The 12587-nt window shown below is 41.4% G+C and overlaps 1 protein-coding gene across 2 annotated transcripts; it reads right to left on the bottom strand.

Annotated features, from left to right (window-relative positions):
- Positions 1–10440: 10440 nt before the first annotated feature.
- On the bottom strand, positions 10441–11531 carry LOC131227766 (HMG-Y-related protein A-like). Of its 2 annotated transcripts, none has more exons than XM_058223572.1 (2): positions 11373–11531; positions 10441–11309 (listed from the first exon to the last, which is right to left on the bottom strand). In XM_058223572.1, the coding sequence occupies exons 1-2, from the start codon at positions 11427–11429 to the stop codon at positions 10689–10691; spliced, it is 678 nt and encodes a 225-aa protein (XP_058079555.1). In that variant the 5' UTR covers positions 11430–11531; the 3' UTR covers positions 10441–10688. The 2 variants fall into 2 exon arrangements, with proteins under 2 accessions (XP_058079555.1, XP_058079556.1); XM_058223573.1 differs by having other exon boundaries at positions 10441–11289; positions 11373–11498.
- Positions 11532–12587: the final 1056 nt, after the last annotated feature.

Below are 12587 nucleotides of genomic sequence, written 5' to 3'. Positions count from 1 at the left end.
TATGGGCATAGAAGGCTCAGACAATGCCCACATTCGCACGAGACTTGCCCTCAAATATGGGACCTCACCCAGCATCCACCAGGCGGTCCATCACCAGATATTCCCCAAATAGCTTCTCGTCCACGTGCACTTCAAAAAGGACCTTACGGCCCTCGAATCTTCCATGGGACAGATCTGTCAGTAGAACTCTCTCAAGGGGTGCCTGGGGATCAAGGTCCCACTTTGTCCTTATCTCTTAATCGGTGCTCGGACCTGTGGCGGCACTTTTCGGCCTCCTTAAACGAGTAGGGCGGCTAGGTCCGGCTTTATCTGTGGAAGCTCTCTTCTTACCCATGAGCGAAAGAAGCGTGAAAATGGAGAAAATGGCTGTCACAAGCTCGAAAAGAGCCATGAGAGTGAAATAAGGTGGAGAAATGGAATGAGTTGTTGAACCTTGAGACTTTTGAGACACAAAGGAAGGTTTGTGCACTCAAATGAAAGGAAATGAGGGAGATAGGAGAGGGGTTTTGATAAAAATGGTGGAGGGGTGTGTGAAATGAAGGAAAAAAGAGGAAATATGAGGATGGGGGGAAGATTTGAGAGAGAAAAAATAGGTTTTTGAGGAAAAAGAAAGCTTGGAGTTGTGTAAGAGGGGAGAGGGGAGCAAATGGGGTATAAAAGGGGGTCACCACATATTTTGGTGGGCCCCACAGCCTTGGACACGAGCCGGCCCAACTGGCCCGGACCGTCTGGGCTGCGAGGGCTCGCCGATCCGGCGATGCCATCGCTAGTCCCTGGATAGTCCGGTGATGGCTCACCCCAGGGGCGGGGCCCCCCCCCCCCCACGGGTGCTGGAAATGTACGAGGTCCACTCTAGGTCCCCCCGATTCATACCGTTTGGGCCCCCGAGTCTGTTTGAGTCATTTCGGGTCCCGTTTCATGCATATTCACTTGTTTCGGGTTGTTTGAGGTTAGAATGGGTTGAATGAGGGTCTAAACCCGTCAATTGATGGTCTAGAAACGATCTGGGGTCACCACGCATGATCTCAGATGCGTATGGGCCTCGATTCCAAAGGTCAATTTCGTCAATCGACGAAACTGGGAATCCTGTGCTAGTTTCTACGTTTCAACGCTCCCTCCTAAGTCAAAGTATGTCAGTGTGCGTCGTGTGACCATAACCCAGGTCCAGTTTAATCCAAATCATGCTTTGATACCAACTTGTAACGCCCTGAAAATCGAGGGTCGAGTAGAAGCTCAACTCCCGAGTTCCAACGCATCACTTATACAACATAGGTAATGATGATTGAATGTTGTCCATATTAGTACATTAAACATGAATGGGATTATACCAGATCAGCATATCATACTCTAGAGACTGTTAAATTACACAAGCAGAAGACTATAATAGATATATAAAATATATAAACCGTTGTAAGTCTCCAAAGTGTGACATGTTACCAAGTTAAATATATACATATATACTCAAAAAATGAACAAATTGAATATACATGGGTGTTCCAAAAGTACAAAATAACAAGTGTAATGGCGTTTAATCACCATCCCTGTAACCCCATCAATCAGAACATGGTCAACATAGACTCGCCTGATAGGTGTATATAGGAGAAACCCTCCTCATCATCATAAAAGTCCGGCTCCACTTCGTAAGCATCTCCATCATTTGAAACTAAAACAGGTTCTAGTTGGTGTTTAAAACACCGTCCCGTAACGTGGGAGTGAGTGATCAACTCAGTGGAGCTATAAAGCAAAGGTTAACATGTTATCAATTCAATCAAGCAGTAATGATAAAGCAACACAACAATCAGGTCATAAGCACTCTTATTAATGCAAGGATGGTATGTGATAATGATGCATGTCCTCGCCTACACTCCCTCTTGCGACAATATCTTACGATCGCGGCATGCACCCCTTCCTCTGTGCTCAACTCTAATGCCAAAGGCACATGCAAATGCAGTGCATGTACATGATTAGCCAAGGTCTTAATTAGTCTTATTCATACAGCAGGTTGGGAAGCTAAGGTACCACCCTTTATATCATTGACTCAACATTGATCCATCTAGGGTCGTCAATCCTAGTTAATCACATACGATAGGCAAGTTTAGGTCACTACCACCAACGCCCTACTAACTGGCAGTCTATTTTCGAAGGCTCGTCACCAACCCGACTGGGGACCATAGCCAGGCTGTACCGGGGTAGGCCTATTTCATACTAGAGGTCACTCCACTAACACCCTACCAACTGGCAGTCTATTTTTGAAGGCTCGTCACCAACCCGACTGGGGACCACAGCCAGGCTGTGCCAGTGTAGGCCGACAGCTCGAATTCAATGTCCCATACCACTGTATTCAGCTCACGAGTTTGGGTTGCTCACTGGTCACTACAGGGAGGTTTGTCGCCCCAGTGTAGGCCGACAGCTCGACCACGGTGTCCCATACCACCATGCCCAGCTCATGAGTCTTGGTGGATCCTAGTACCATGGTTGAAACGGGTCTTTACATTGGAAGGGGTACCTTAGGTTCAAGCAGTAGTGTTCATACATGGTAAACATAGTATGCCAATCGGGTTACTTGACAAGTTCAATTTGTATGAGCGTACGCTAAATTAATCGATAAGGTACCACTGTCGACAATCGTCGTACGACTCGGATTCATTAAACATGTCTTATATGGCAAAACTAATTCACCACTAAACTGGAATTATTACCGATTGCCTGGACTACGCAGTAGTCCCAATCATACTTAAACACTTTAGGTATTCATATGTGATAGTCCAAACAGCATGTAACGAACAATTTAAATATAAATCTCATTTGAGCATTTTGACAAACACATAGCACACATGTTATCATACGTAGCATTTCATCTATAAAGTATGTAGTAGTAAGATAGGTTACATGAAGGAAACTGTAACTAAAGATAAGGTAATTGAGAATCCTATCTCAATACCCTCCTTAAACACATTTCAGCCAACATTTTCTCATTCAGGCATTTTATCAAACACTTAGAGTACACATATAAACATACATGTAATATATTAGTTACAGCGTATATTATAGCAGATCCTTTCACAAGGGAGTTATCATACATACAACAATCATGTATTCTAGGTTAATAATCATGGAAAGCACAAATCATAATTCCATATACATTTAGACATTTCAACAAACACTTGGAATGCATTAAAATCAACATAGTTACACATATGTGTAATATACGGAAAACATCGTATCTAAGCATACATGATAGCAATCAAGTTAGTCATAAATCATTAAATGACATTGAAAGTCTTGAAAACCATAACCTAAACATTTATAATCTGCACCTTTCGCCGGTAGACTCGTAACGAACTCAGTTTAAACATTAAGTCCTCGCCTACGGCACAACGGCAACCTATAACATGAAATAGGTTAGCTAATTCACCATTTACTCTACTTGAATCCCTAAAACAGATTAGGGTTAGGATTTCTTACCTAAGAACGAAGTCGGAATCGCCGAAATAGCGATACAGACAGGGTGGTTAAGCACGTGGAGTGATGGGATCGAATCCCAGGAACTCTCTCCCACTTTCTCTCTCTTTCCTTCTCTCTTTGCTCCCTTCTCTCTCCTAGGGTTGCAAATTCGTATGTGAAGGGAGAGAGAGGGTTTAAGGCCCTTATATAGGCCCAGAACTAATGGGAATGGCCCCAGGGCCATGGTATACTTAGGTTATAGCCAAACGGTGGTCGTTTCAGTCCAACAGAGCTGATCTGGAGGCCCCTTTTCTGCATGCGGTCGGACTTAAACTCCCTGACATTGGATCTAGGCCAGGCTAAGTTTTCAGTCCAATCGAATTTACAGATCGACCGCGGAAGACCAATTTCAGTTCGACGGTCGCCGGTACTCGATCAGGGCCACAAGTTCATTGACATGTGTTGGAAATTTTTCCTGATCCGATGGTGTAATTAGGTCAGATTCTGATGATCTAAATCCTTAGATTTGGCCTGCAAGTAAACCACTCAATTCACTTAAGTTTTAATTCATTTCCTAAAGATATTCACGTTTCTCACACACTTCGCTCTAGGCTCAAGTTGTACGTTTCGGGATACTATCTGGACTTAATTTCTGAGATCATAGTCAAGCCCAGCAAGGCGGTCATAACCGTATGAGTTCATAGTATTCAGACTTTCGACGTACGGTACAGGTCTGATACGGAGTTTCGGTGTGCTCCCGAGAGCAATCGAGTTTTGACATTGATCCTAGGTTTTTATGTAATATAGCGTTAGTGATTCTGCTAGTTTTGGGTCTTGCAGTTTGTATTTAAAGTGATTAGTACTAATTTCATAGATAATTTAGTTTAGCACTTAGTTAATTCTCGTCTAATTTCTAAAGAATTTGGTCCTTAGTGATTTTTGCCTTAGGTGGTACTCGGGTCTTTGTACAAATTTTTCTGGGACGTTACATTTTCTTTCTTCGCTTTAGGATTGGTACAATCCTTCTTCATGTGTCCAGACATTCCACAGTTCCAGCACTTTAGTTTTCCTTTGCCCTTGCCCTTGGATTTAGATCTAGGTCTTGAAGATCCTGTATCTCGCTCAGAATTCCTGCCTCTCGTAATCAGTGCATCAGAAGATGTCCCAATGTCACCATTTAGTTTTCTCATAGCCTTCCCTTAGAGGGATGAGATAACAGTGTCGACACTCAGGATTTTATTTATGGTGCACATTGTGTCCTTGAATGACTCATACGATGCCGGAAAAGAATTCAACAACATACATGCTTGTTCCTCATCTTTGATCACTTTCTATATATCCAGCAATTTACAAACTAATTTATTAAAGTTGCTAATGTGGGCCTCCAATCTCCACCATCTGCCATCTTGAAGTTATACCACTACCGCTTCAAGTGTAGCCGATTTTTAGAGAATTTTTTCGCATAGATATCCTCTAACTTCGCCCATAAACTAGCTACAGTTTTCTCCCTCAAAACATTATAAAAAACCTCATCCGTGAGACATAAACGGATTGAGGATAAGGTCTTCCTATCAAGAGTATTCCATTCATCATCAGTCATACTAGATTTTCTCGCTTCAAGAGCATCATCTTCACCTTGCTTGGTTAAGGAATAATCATCTTGATCTTCCATAACTCAAAATTATTTTTCCCTGAGTACTTCTTAGTATTATACCTAGTACTTCCCATTATTGTTAATCCTGTAGATTCACATCTATGCCTCAACGATTTCTCTGATACCACTTGTTGGGATTTGATCTGTGGAATCACACAGATCTAGATCTAAGATGGTAATTCAAGAGCACCAAGCAAACACAAGAGAACACAGCGATTTTACATCGAAAACCCTTGCGGGAAAAAACCATGGCACAAAGCGACAGATACTCACTATGAAAATAGAAATTACAAAGAGAGAAGACTTACCTGATTCGAACAACTTCGAATCTTACCATTGCTACACCCTTTGATAACCTTAGAACCCTTTCAAAAACCCTTAGAATACCTTTAGGAAGTCGTAAAATGCCTGAGAATGGTCCTAGGGACTCCTATTTATAGATGGGGAACTCCCACTTACGCACACCCTTAGGAACTGCCTCAAATTTACGCAGTCCGCGCACAAACCGCTCATCGTCTGCATAACCCTCGACTAGTCGAAGGAAGGCTTCGACTAGTTGAAGGGACCTTCGACTAGTCGAGCCAGTCCCTCGACTAGTCGAGCACCTCGGAACTCCAAATACATCATTGCTGGACTTTGAGTCGAACGGGCTTCGACCAGTCAAAGAGACCTTCGACTAGTTACGCCAGTCCCTCGACTGGTCGAGGATCACGGACAGAATATTAAAGACATCTTCTGACAACACATTATGCAGCTGCTTAACTGTAATTGTTAAACCTTTACCTTTACCATGGTAATGGGCAGTCCAAACACGCCTTTTAATTGTCCGTCCATAAAAATGTTGATTCCCACTTGATCATCTAATTAGTTTAGCTTTTCTTTCTTACTTACTGTTGTGGGTGTAAATGGACTGACCAAGATGACTCAAGATGGGAGGACAACTTCCATCAAAAGGCTTGCTAAACCATGACTCACTTGACCTCAAAGTCGACCTGGATTCAACCAGCATCAACTACAGCCTCAATTCAAGTCCGACCTCAACCTCGGTCTTACCAACGTCAATTTAACCGACTCCGACCTTGGTCTGTCCGACCTAGACCTCGGTCTATCCGATCTCGAGATCGACCTTAATTTCGATCCTCCTAAGTTTTAGGTCAAGCTCAGCCTTACGCCCCGGCCTAGTTGATCGCCCACCGCCTTGGAATATACTAGAAAATCCTCCTCTAGATTTTCTCCACGGATCTCAGAGGAACAACCGCGCATCCTCAAAATTAGCTTCCTAGTATAATACGATATTGGATGGCAGATTCATTGTTATACCCAACACTACCTCCAAGGGACCTATATATACATGCCCCTTCCGCAAAGAAAGGTACGCAAAATCTCTCACCCAAAACTCATCGATACTACCATACCCAAATTCCTAACATGACTTTGGCATCAAAGGATCCCCTGCTCTAGCCAGGGTCTCATTTGTCTTCCTCCTGTGCAGGTACTCAAAGGTCTAAAAAGGATGGACCAGATTTTTTCATTAACACTTACTTTTCAATAACAAATCTTAGGGGTGACAATGGCCCCAGTCAGGCCTTAGTTCCCTAAGCACTAGCCTGGCGAGGGCTGTAAGGAAAAGTAATCAAAGGTTTGAAATGGGCTGATCTAAAATTTCGGTCCCATTTTATAAATGATTTGGATCATTGAAACTTTTTTTTATTATTTTTTTGAAGGTAGATCATTAAAGCATAATATAGAAACATCGAGTCTTTTAAGCTATAAGCCTGTGACAAGTGGTTTTGTAATCATCCTTTCCTTTTCATAATAGTGGAGAAATTGATGATTGAATCAGGCCAACATACTAGGCCTTTCTTCCTTGGCCCTGGACTAGCCCAGGGGCCTAAATTTCAACCCCCAGCTCAATTCCAAGTAACAACGAATAAATTGTGATACTCAACGAACAACTCAGATCTACTTCACACAAGTTGCAAGATCTTGATCTGTTTGGATCAGAATGTAACTTTGGTGAAACCTCTTTACTGGCTAAAGACTTTTCAGTCCACTTATACTGAAAACTGAATCGACATTTTTACTTTTTTTTCATAAACAAATGTTGAAAAAGTGCATCCAAACGCACAACTCAGAAAGGGGTTTGTCCCAAAACGGCATTTAAGTATCAAAACCCCCTTCTGAGTGTGCGTGCATCCAAGTAGGCCGCAATCCTGATATCATCTTAGAGAAAGGATATTTTTGAAAAGGAAAAAACTAATAATTTCTATATAATACAGTCACGAATCCAAACAACAGGTGAGCAATGAGTGTTATATTTAATGTCTTAAATCAAGTCAGATACAGGACATTGACAGATTGTTCGATGCCATCAAATAGTGCTCAATCCCATCGAGATTTTTTGGATTTTCTCCAGTTGGTCATTGGACTAACTAGGTGTTTTTTCGATGTCATCGATGAGTGCTCGATGAATCGAAGATCAGTTTGATGCCATCGAAGATGGCTTGATGCAATCGGAGAAAATCAGATTTTTCATGTTTTATATCTGGTTTGTTTTGGTGTTAGTTCGATGCCATCGAAGAATTAGTTTCGATGACATTGAAGGTTGTTATATGCCATCAACAATTTCCTTGCAATTTTACGCAAAGCTGCGATTTTGTGGGATTTGTTTCCAATTTTTCTTGGGATCCTTCTATAAGATATATATATATATATGGGTGTAAGTGGGATTGGGATGATGTACTAGGGTTTTTAATTCGTCAAAGGGTTTCAAATGGTGTAGTAAGGGCGTGATTTGAGGTTGTTCGAATCAAGTAAGCTCTTTCTCTTTGTAATTTCTGATTTCATATTGTTCATTTGTCGCTTTATGCCGCAGTTTTTTTTCCACATGAGTTTTTCCATGTTAAATCATTGTTTTATCTTTCTATTTTCTTGATGCAATTAGATTACTCTCCTAGATTCATCTCTATGTGCTTCCGAGGTCCCCCAACAATAAATTGGTTTGGGTTGACTCAACTCAGGCCTGAACCATTTACTAAACAGGCCATAAATTCTAACCCTGGCCCATGATTTGTTACCTCGTGGCCCCTAAAGGGGCCAAAAATTCTGGTCAAAACCCATGGTAGATTACCTTGTGGCCGTTACCATCCCATCAAAATTCATCAAGCCTAAGACTGACCTGACTTGTTTAATTGTAAATTGGTTTGGCTTACCAATACCACACAACCCACACCACCCAAATAGATGATGGGGTTAAAGCGCAACTCAGTTAATGCATCTATACATGCATATGCAGTACGTATGCATCCATGCTAATCTTTTAGTAAGTAGATATGGCACATGCAACACACGTGGATAGAGAGGAAGTGACGTATCATAGCTTTCAACGGCTGTAACTTGCGACTGATTATCTATTTTATATATATAATATGTTATTGAAAAACTATTAACAAGATTTACATCTTAGCTAATGCCAAAGGCAATTTACCTCTGAACGTTTTTTTTTTTTTTTTTTTTTTTGAATAGATTGTTTTGGGAATTAAATCTACATTAAATGTTAAAATTTACTGTTTTTAGTAAGTTATCACTTTTGCTATTTTCAAGATATTTTAAGATTTGGAGAGTTTTGAGTTTAGAAATTGTTTAATGTTTAAATTTATTATTTTAGAAAATTTAAATATTTTAAAAAAGTAACAAATTTAAGCTTTAGTGCTTACATAAATCATATGAAATAACTTTATAAATAAACTTTTCATTAATAATATCAATTTTTCTCTCCTTGTTTTTAGAAATTTCTCTTCTTATGGATGCAATGACTATTTTTTAGAAGAAGAGGATGATTTATTCTCTTTAAATTTGTTAAATTCTCATATTTTTTAAAATCATCCTAACATCTTACTAATAAGATTTGTTTTTAGAATTTAGACCATCTATCATCGCTATTTTTACGAGCGATTAGTTCTCCACCAATTAGTCAATTCAGAAATCAAACTAATTTGGACCATTCAGTTATGGTTTAATTTAAGTTATTAATATCTAACATACAACTTATTAGTGCTTGTGCCAACCACTGTACTCTACAGATTATCAAAGTTCTTTCCATAAAGAGAAAGAGACTGCCAGCCCGTGGATACTTCACCAAATTACATAAATGCCTATACCTGATGCCCTTCCCATTTATTTCAATAAATGTCGTTTTTAGAACATCCAAAGACTATAAATATGTTGAAAGACGGCACTATATCTAGTAGGGATTCTTTGTTTCTGTTTTAGGTTGGGATGGAGTTGGTCATTTAGTCCAGCCCATTGATAACCAATACGGCTGGACTGAATTGGGCTCATCTAGGTTTCAACCAAACCCCAAGCCATTTACTTAACCAAGCCACTTTTTTGGACCCAGCCCAACCAATGAACTATTTAACTTGAGCCCACACCCGCTTCACAATCGAGGGCGACTCATTGCCACTGGTACCATTAGAGTTGTACATGAGTGGAACCGAGTCGAGCATGGCACAGCTCGGCTCGGCCATTAGTTTACCCCAGCTCGAACTCGGCTCGGTCCTCAAGCCTGACTAGCCAACTCGGCTCGGTTGGTCAGCAGCTCAGGCGAGTTCGAACCTATGTGGCATTTTCTCAAACACAACACATATTCAATTTTTCAGATAATGCAAAACAGTACCAGCAACATGTAGGTATTTTATCAAACACTAGGCGGGCAACATCAAAATCATGATTTAAGGACAGTTTTATAATGTGAATTTTGTTTTTTGTTTTTTTTTAACTTTTTTATTTAGTAATTTGTTTCATATCCATTCCTTCCTCGCCACTAGCCAATTCCGCGGAGAAGGTATGCACATGAAACAGCACTTCATTTTCATCAAACACTTGGCGAGCAACATCAATATCAAAATAACAGAGTCACCAAGTTGATTCAAGTTAAGGTTCAGTCCGAGTCGAGCTCGGGCAGGCTCGAATATTTCGAGCTAAAAAAATCAGTTTAACTCACTTGAATTCAATTTCGAACAGAGTGAAATCGAGCTTTTTCGGGTCAAGAAGAGCACGAGCTAACTCTGGCAATTGAGATTAAAACACATGGGGCATGTTTGGATACTCAGCATCAATGTGAAAATTGATTCATTGACAAGACTGTTGGATTCATAGGCGGATTCTACAAAAAGACTCTATACACTTCTCATAGAGATTTCTTGCACAAGAAACAAGGTAATTCTCCAGTGTGATTTTTTGTTTTTCTTGTAGTCTAATTAATTTGAAGACTCCACTTCCAATTAAACAGGGGCCATATTTAGAATCGAAATTTCTATAATAACTAATAAGTAGTGAAATTAACAATAAATAATCATCACATTTTTCATATTTAAAAACAAAAAACCGTGGATTCCATGTATTCAAATAGTGACTTGATAAAGGTGAGAAAATGTCCCCATCAAAGTCCTGATTCTGTTTTAGCCTATATACATCAACGAAAGAAAACAACGTGATTGAAGTGTCCAAAATACCCCTCCCAAACGCAATCCTATAATAACATAATTGCTATCCGAGCCAAAACCGTTCAACTAGAGAGGCGATTTCATCAATTCACAACCCATCTCCCTCCAACCCTGGACATTTTAACCACCGTAGATCCCGTCTCCAACCCCAAACCCTCCTCCCCTTCCGACCCCGCTCCACCGGGGCCCACCACACAGCCCCCTTTAGGCTTGGGAGGCCGCCCACGACACCGTCGCAGCGGCACATCCCCACCGTTCATCACAGCTGCGCCGGGCAACAAATCTACCATCTCGTCCCCAGCGGGCTTCCGCTTGGGTGGTTTCCCGCCTCTCCTGCGCTCACTGCCTCCGTTGTTGAGCGTCTCCGTCTTGGGAGGGCGACCACGACGAGGTTGATGAGAGGGACTAGGTGTAGGGTTTTTAGGGGGAGGGCGTTCACGGCGAGGTGGGAGGGAGGGATTAGGGTTAGGGTTAGGGTTAGGGTTAGGGTTAGGGTTTTGGGGATTTGGGTGGGTAGGGACGGAGTAGGAATTGGGGGTGGGCTGGGCGATTTCACCGAGTCGGATAAGTTTGGAGAGATGGTAGGAGAGGAGGTTGGAGTGGGCCACAGGCAGATCTTGGTGGTTCGATTTGATGTATGTTGAGATGGACGACTCGCTAGATCCGCATTCTTCCCTCAGGGACCTGATCGCAGCCGAGATCATCTGAAATTATAGGAGGAGACGATGAGAGAGAGAGAGAGAGAGAGAAAAAGAGAGAGATTTTACCTCTGCATAAGGTGGATGGTCTGGCGTGCGACTGAGATGAACCAAAGAACCTGCCATCAGAGAGAGAGAGAGAGAGAGAGAGAGAGAGGTCTCTGATTTGGAGAAAATAAAACGTAAAAAAAAAAAGTCGCGGATTAGCTACTGACACGCTTCGCTAGTGAAGTGACGTCACGGACCGCCATAATGCATGTGTTTTATCCCGCTTCCATCCATTTGGAGAGATGATTTTAGGGCGTGTTTGGGCGGTCTTATTAGAAGGGATTAGGTGAGATGGGATTAAAAAAACATAATAGGGATTGTCCCCGTTTCCATGGGATAAGATTAATTTCATGCTTTGTTGGTAATACGGTGGTACATTGAATAAATATACCCACCATCATTTAAAATTACTGAGAATAACAGACATGTGTTATATCTAAACCGTTCATTTGTTTTGTAACCTCATTTTATGGCATGGGCTTAAAAATGAAGTAAATCCAAAACTTATGTGGTCCCAAAGAAGTTTTCAACGGTAAATATTCAATCCCCATTGCTTTCTATGGTGGGATCCACTTGAGCTTTAGATTTACTTGATTTTTTGGCCCATGCTCTAAAATAATCTCGAAAAATGGGTGGACAGTATGGATATAGCCCACACATCATGGTGGGACCTACACATCTTGCTAACATTGAGTGAGATTGGTACAGGACCAATGCAATTCCATCTAATCTAATTCTAACCTTTTTGGTTCTTTCCAAAATGAATCTCATCCCACCTGATACCTTCTAATGCCACTGCCCAAACACACCCTTAGGGCTTAAGGCATATCCAAAGCTCAAGTGGCCCACCACAGAAAATAGTTGGGACAATGACGCCCACCGTTGAAACCTTCTTAACGCCCACCGTGATATTCTGTTTTTTTAGATCCAACCTGGTCACATGGACAAAGGGAAAACACCCTTGCGTGTTTGGGCAGTGGGATTAGAAGAGATTAGGTGGGATGGGATTCATCTGGTCTTATGTCAATTCCACTCCATGTTTGAGAAGAATGATAAAGCATGGAATTAGATTAGATGGAATTGCATTGGGGCCGTGCCAATTTCACTCAATGTTAGCAAGTTATGTAGGTCCCACCATGATGTGTGGGCTATATCCACACCGTCCACCCATTTTTCGAGATTATTTTAGAGCATGGGCCAAAAAACCAGGTACATCTAAAGCTCGGTAAATCTAAA

This window comes from Magnolia sinica, chromosome 15 (genome assembly GCF_029962835.1).
Source record: "Magnolia sinica isolate HGM2019 chromosome 15, MsV1, whole genome shotgun sequence".
NCBI classification, from domain to species: Eukaryota; Viridiplantae; Streptophyta; class Magnoliopsida; order Magnoliales; family Magnoliaceae; genus Magnolia; species Magnolia sinica.
This window is presented reverse-complemented; position numbering and strand designations above follow the sequence as displayed.

What these genes read in the sequence shown, in the direction of transcription:
- LOC131227766 (XM_058223572.1), bottom strand. Translation starts at nt 11,429, where the DNA reads ATGGCAGGTTCTTTGGTTCATCTCAGTCGCACGCCAGACCATCCACCT. An exon ending in ACCATCCACCTTATGCAGAG is followed by an intron (nt 11,310 to 11,372) that starts GTAAAATCTCTC and finishes CTATAATTTCAG; the next exon opens with ATGATCTCGGCTGCGATCAG.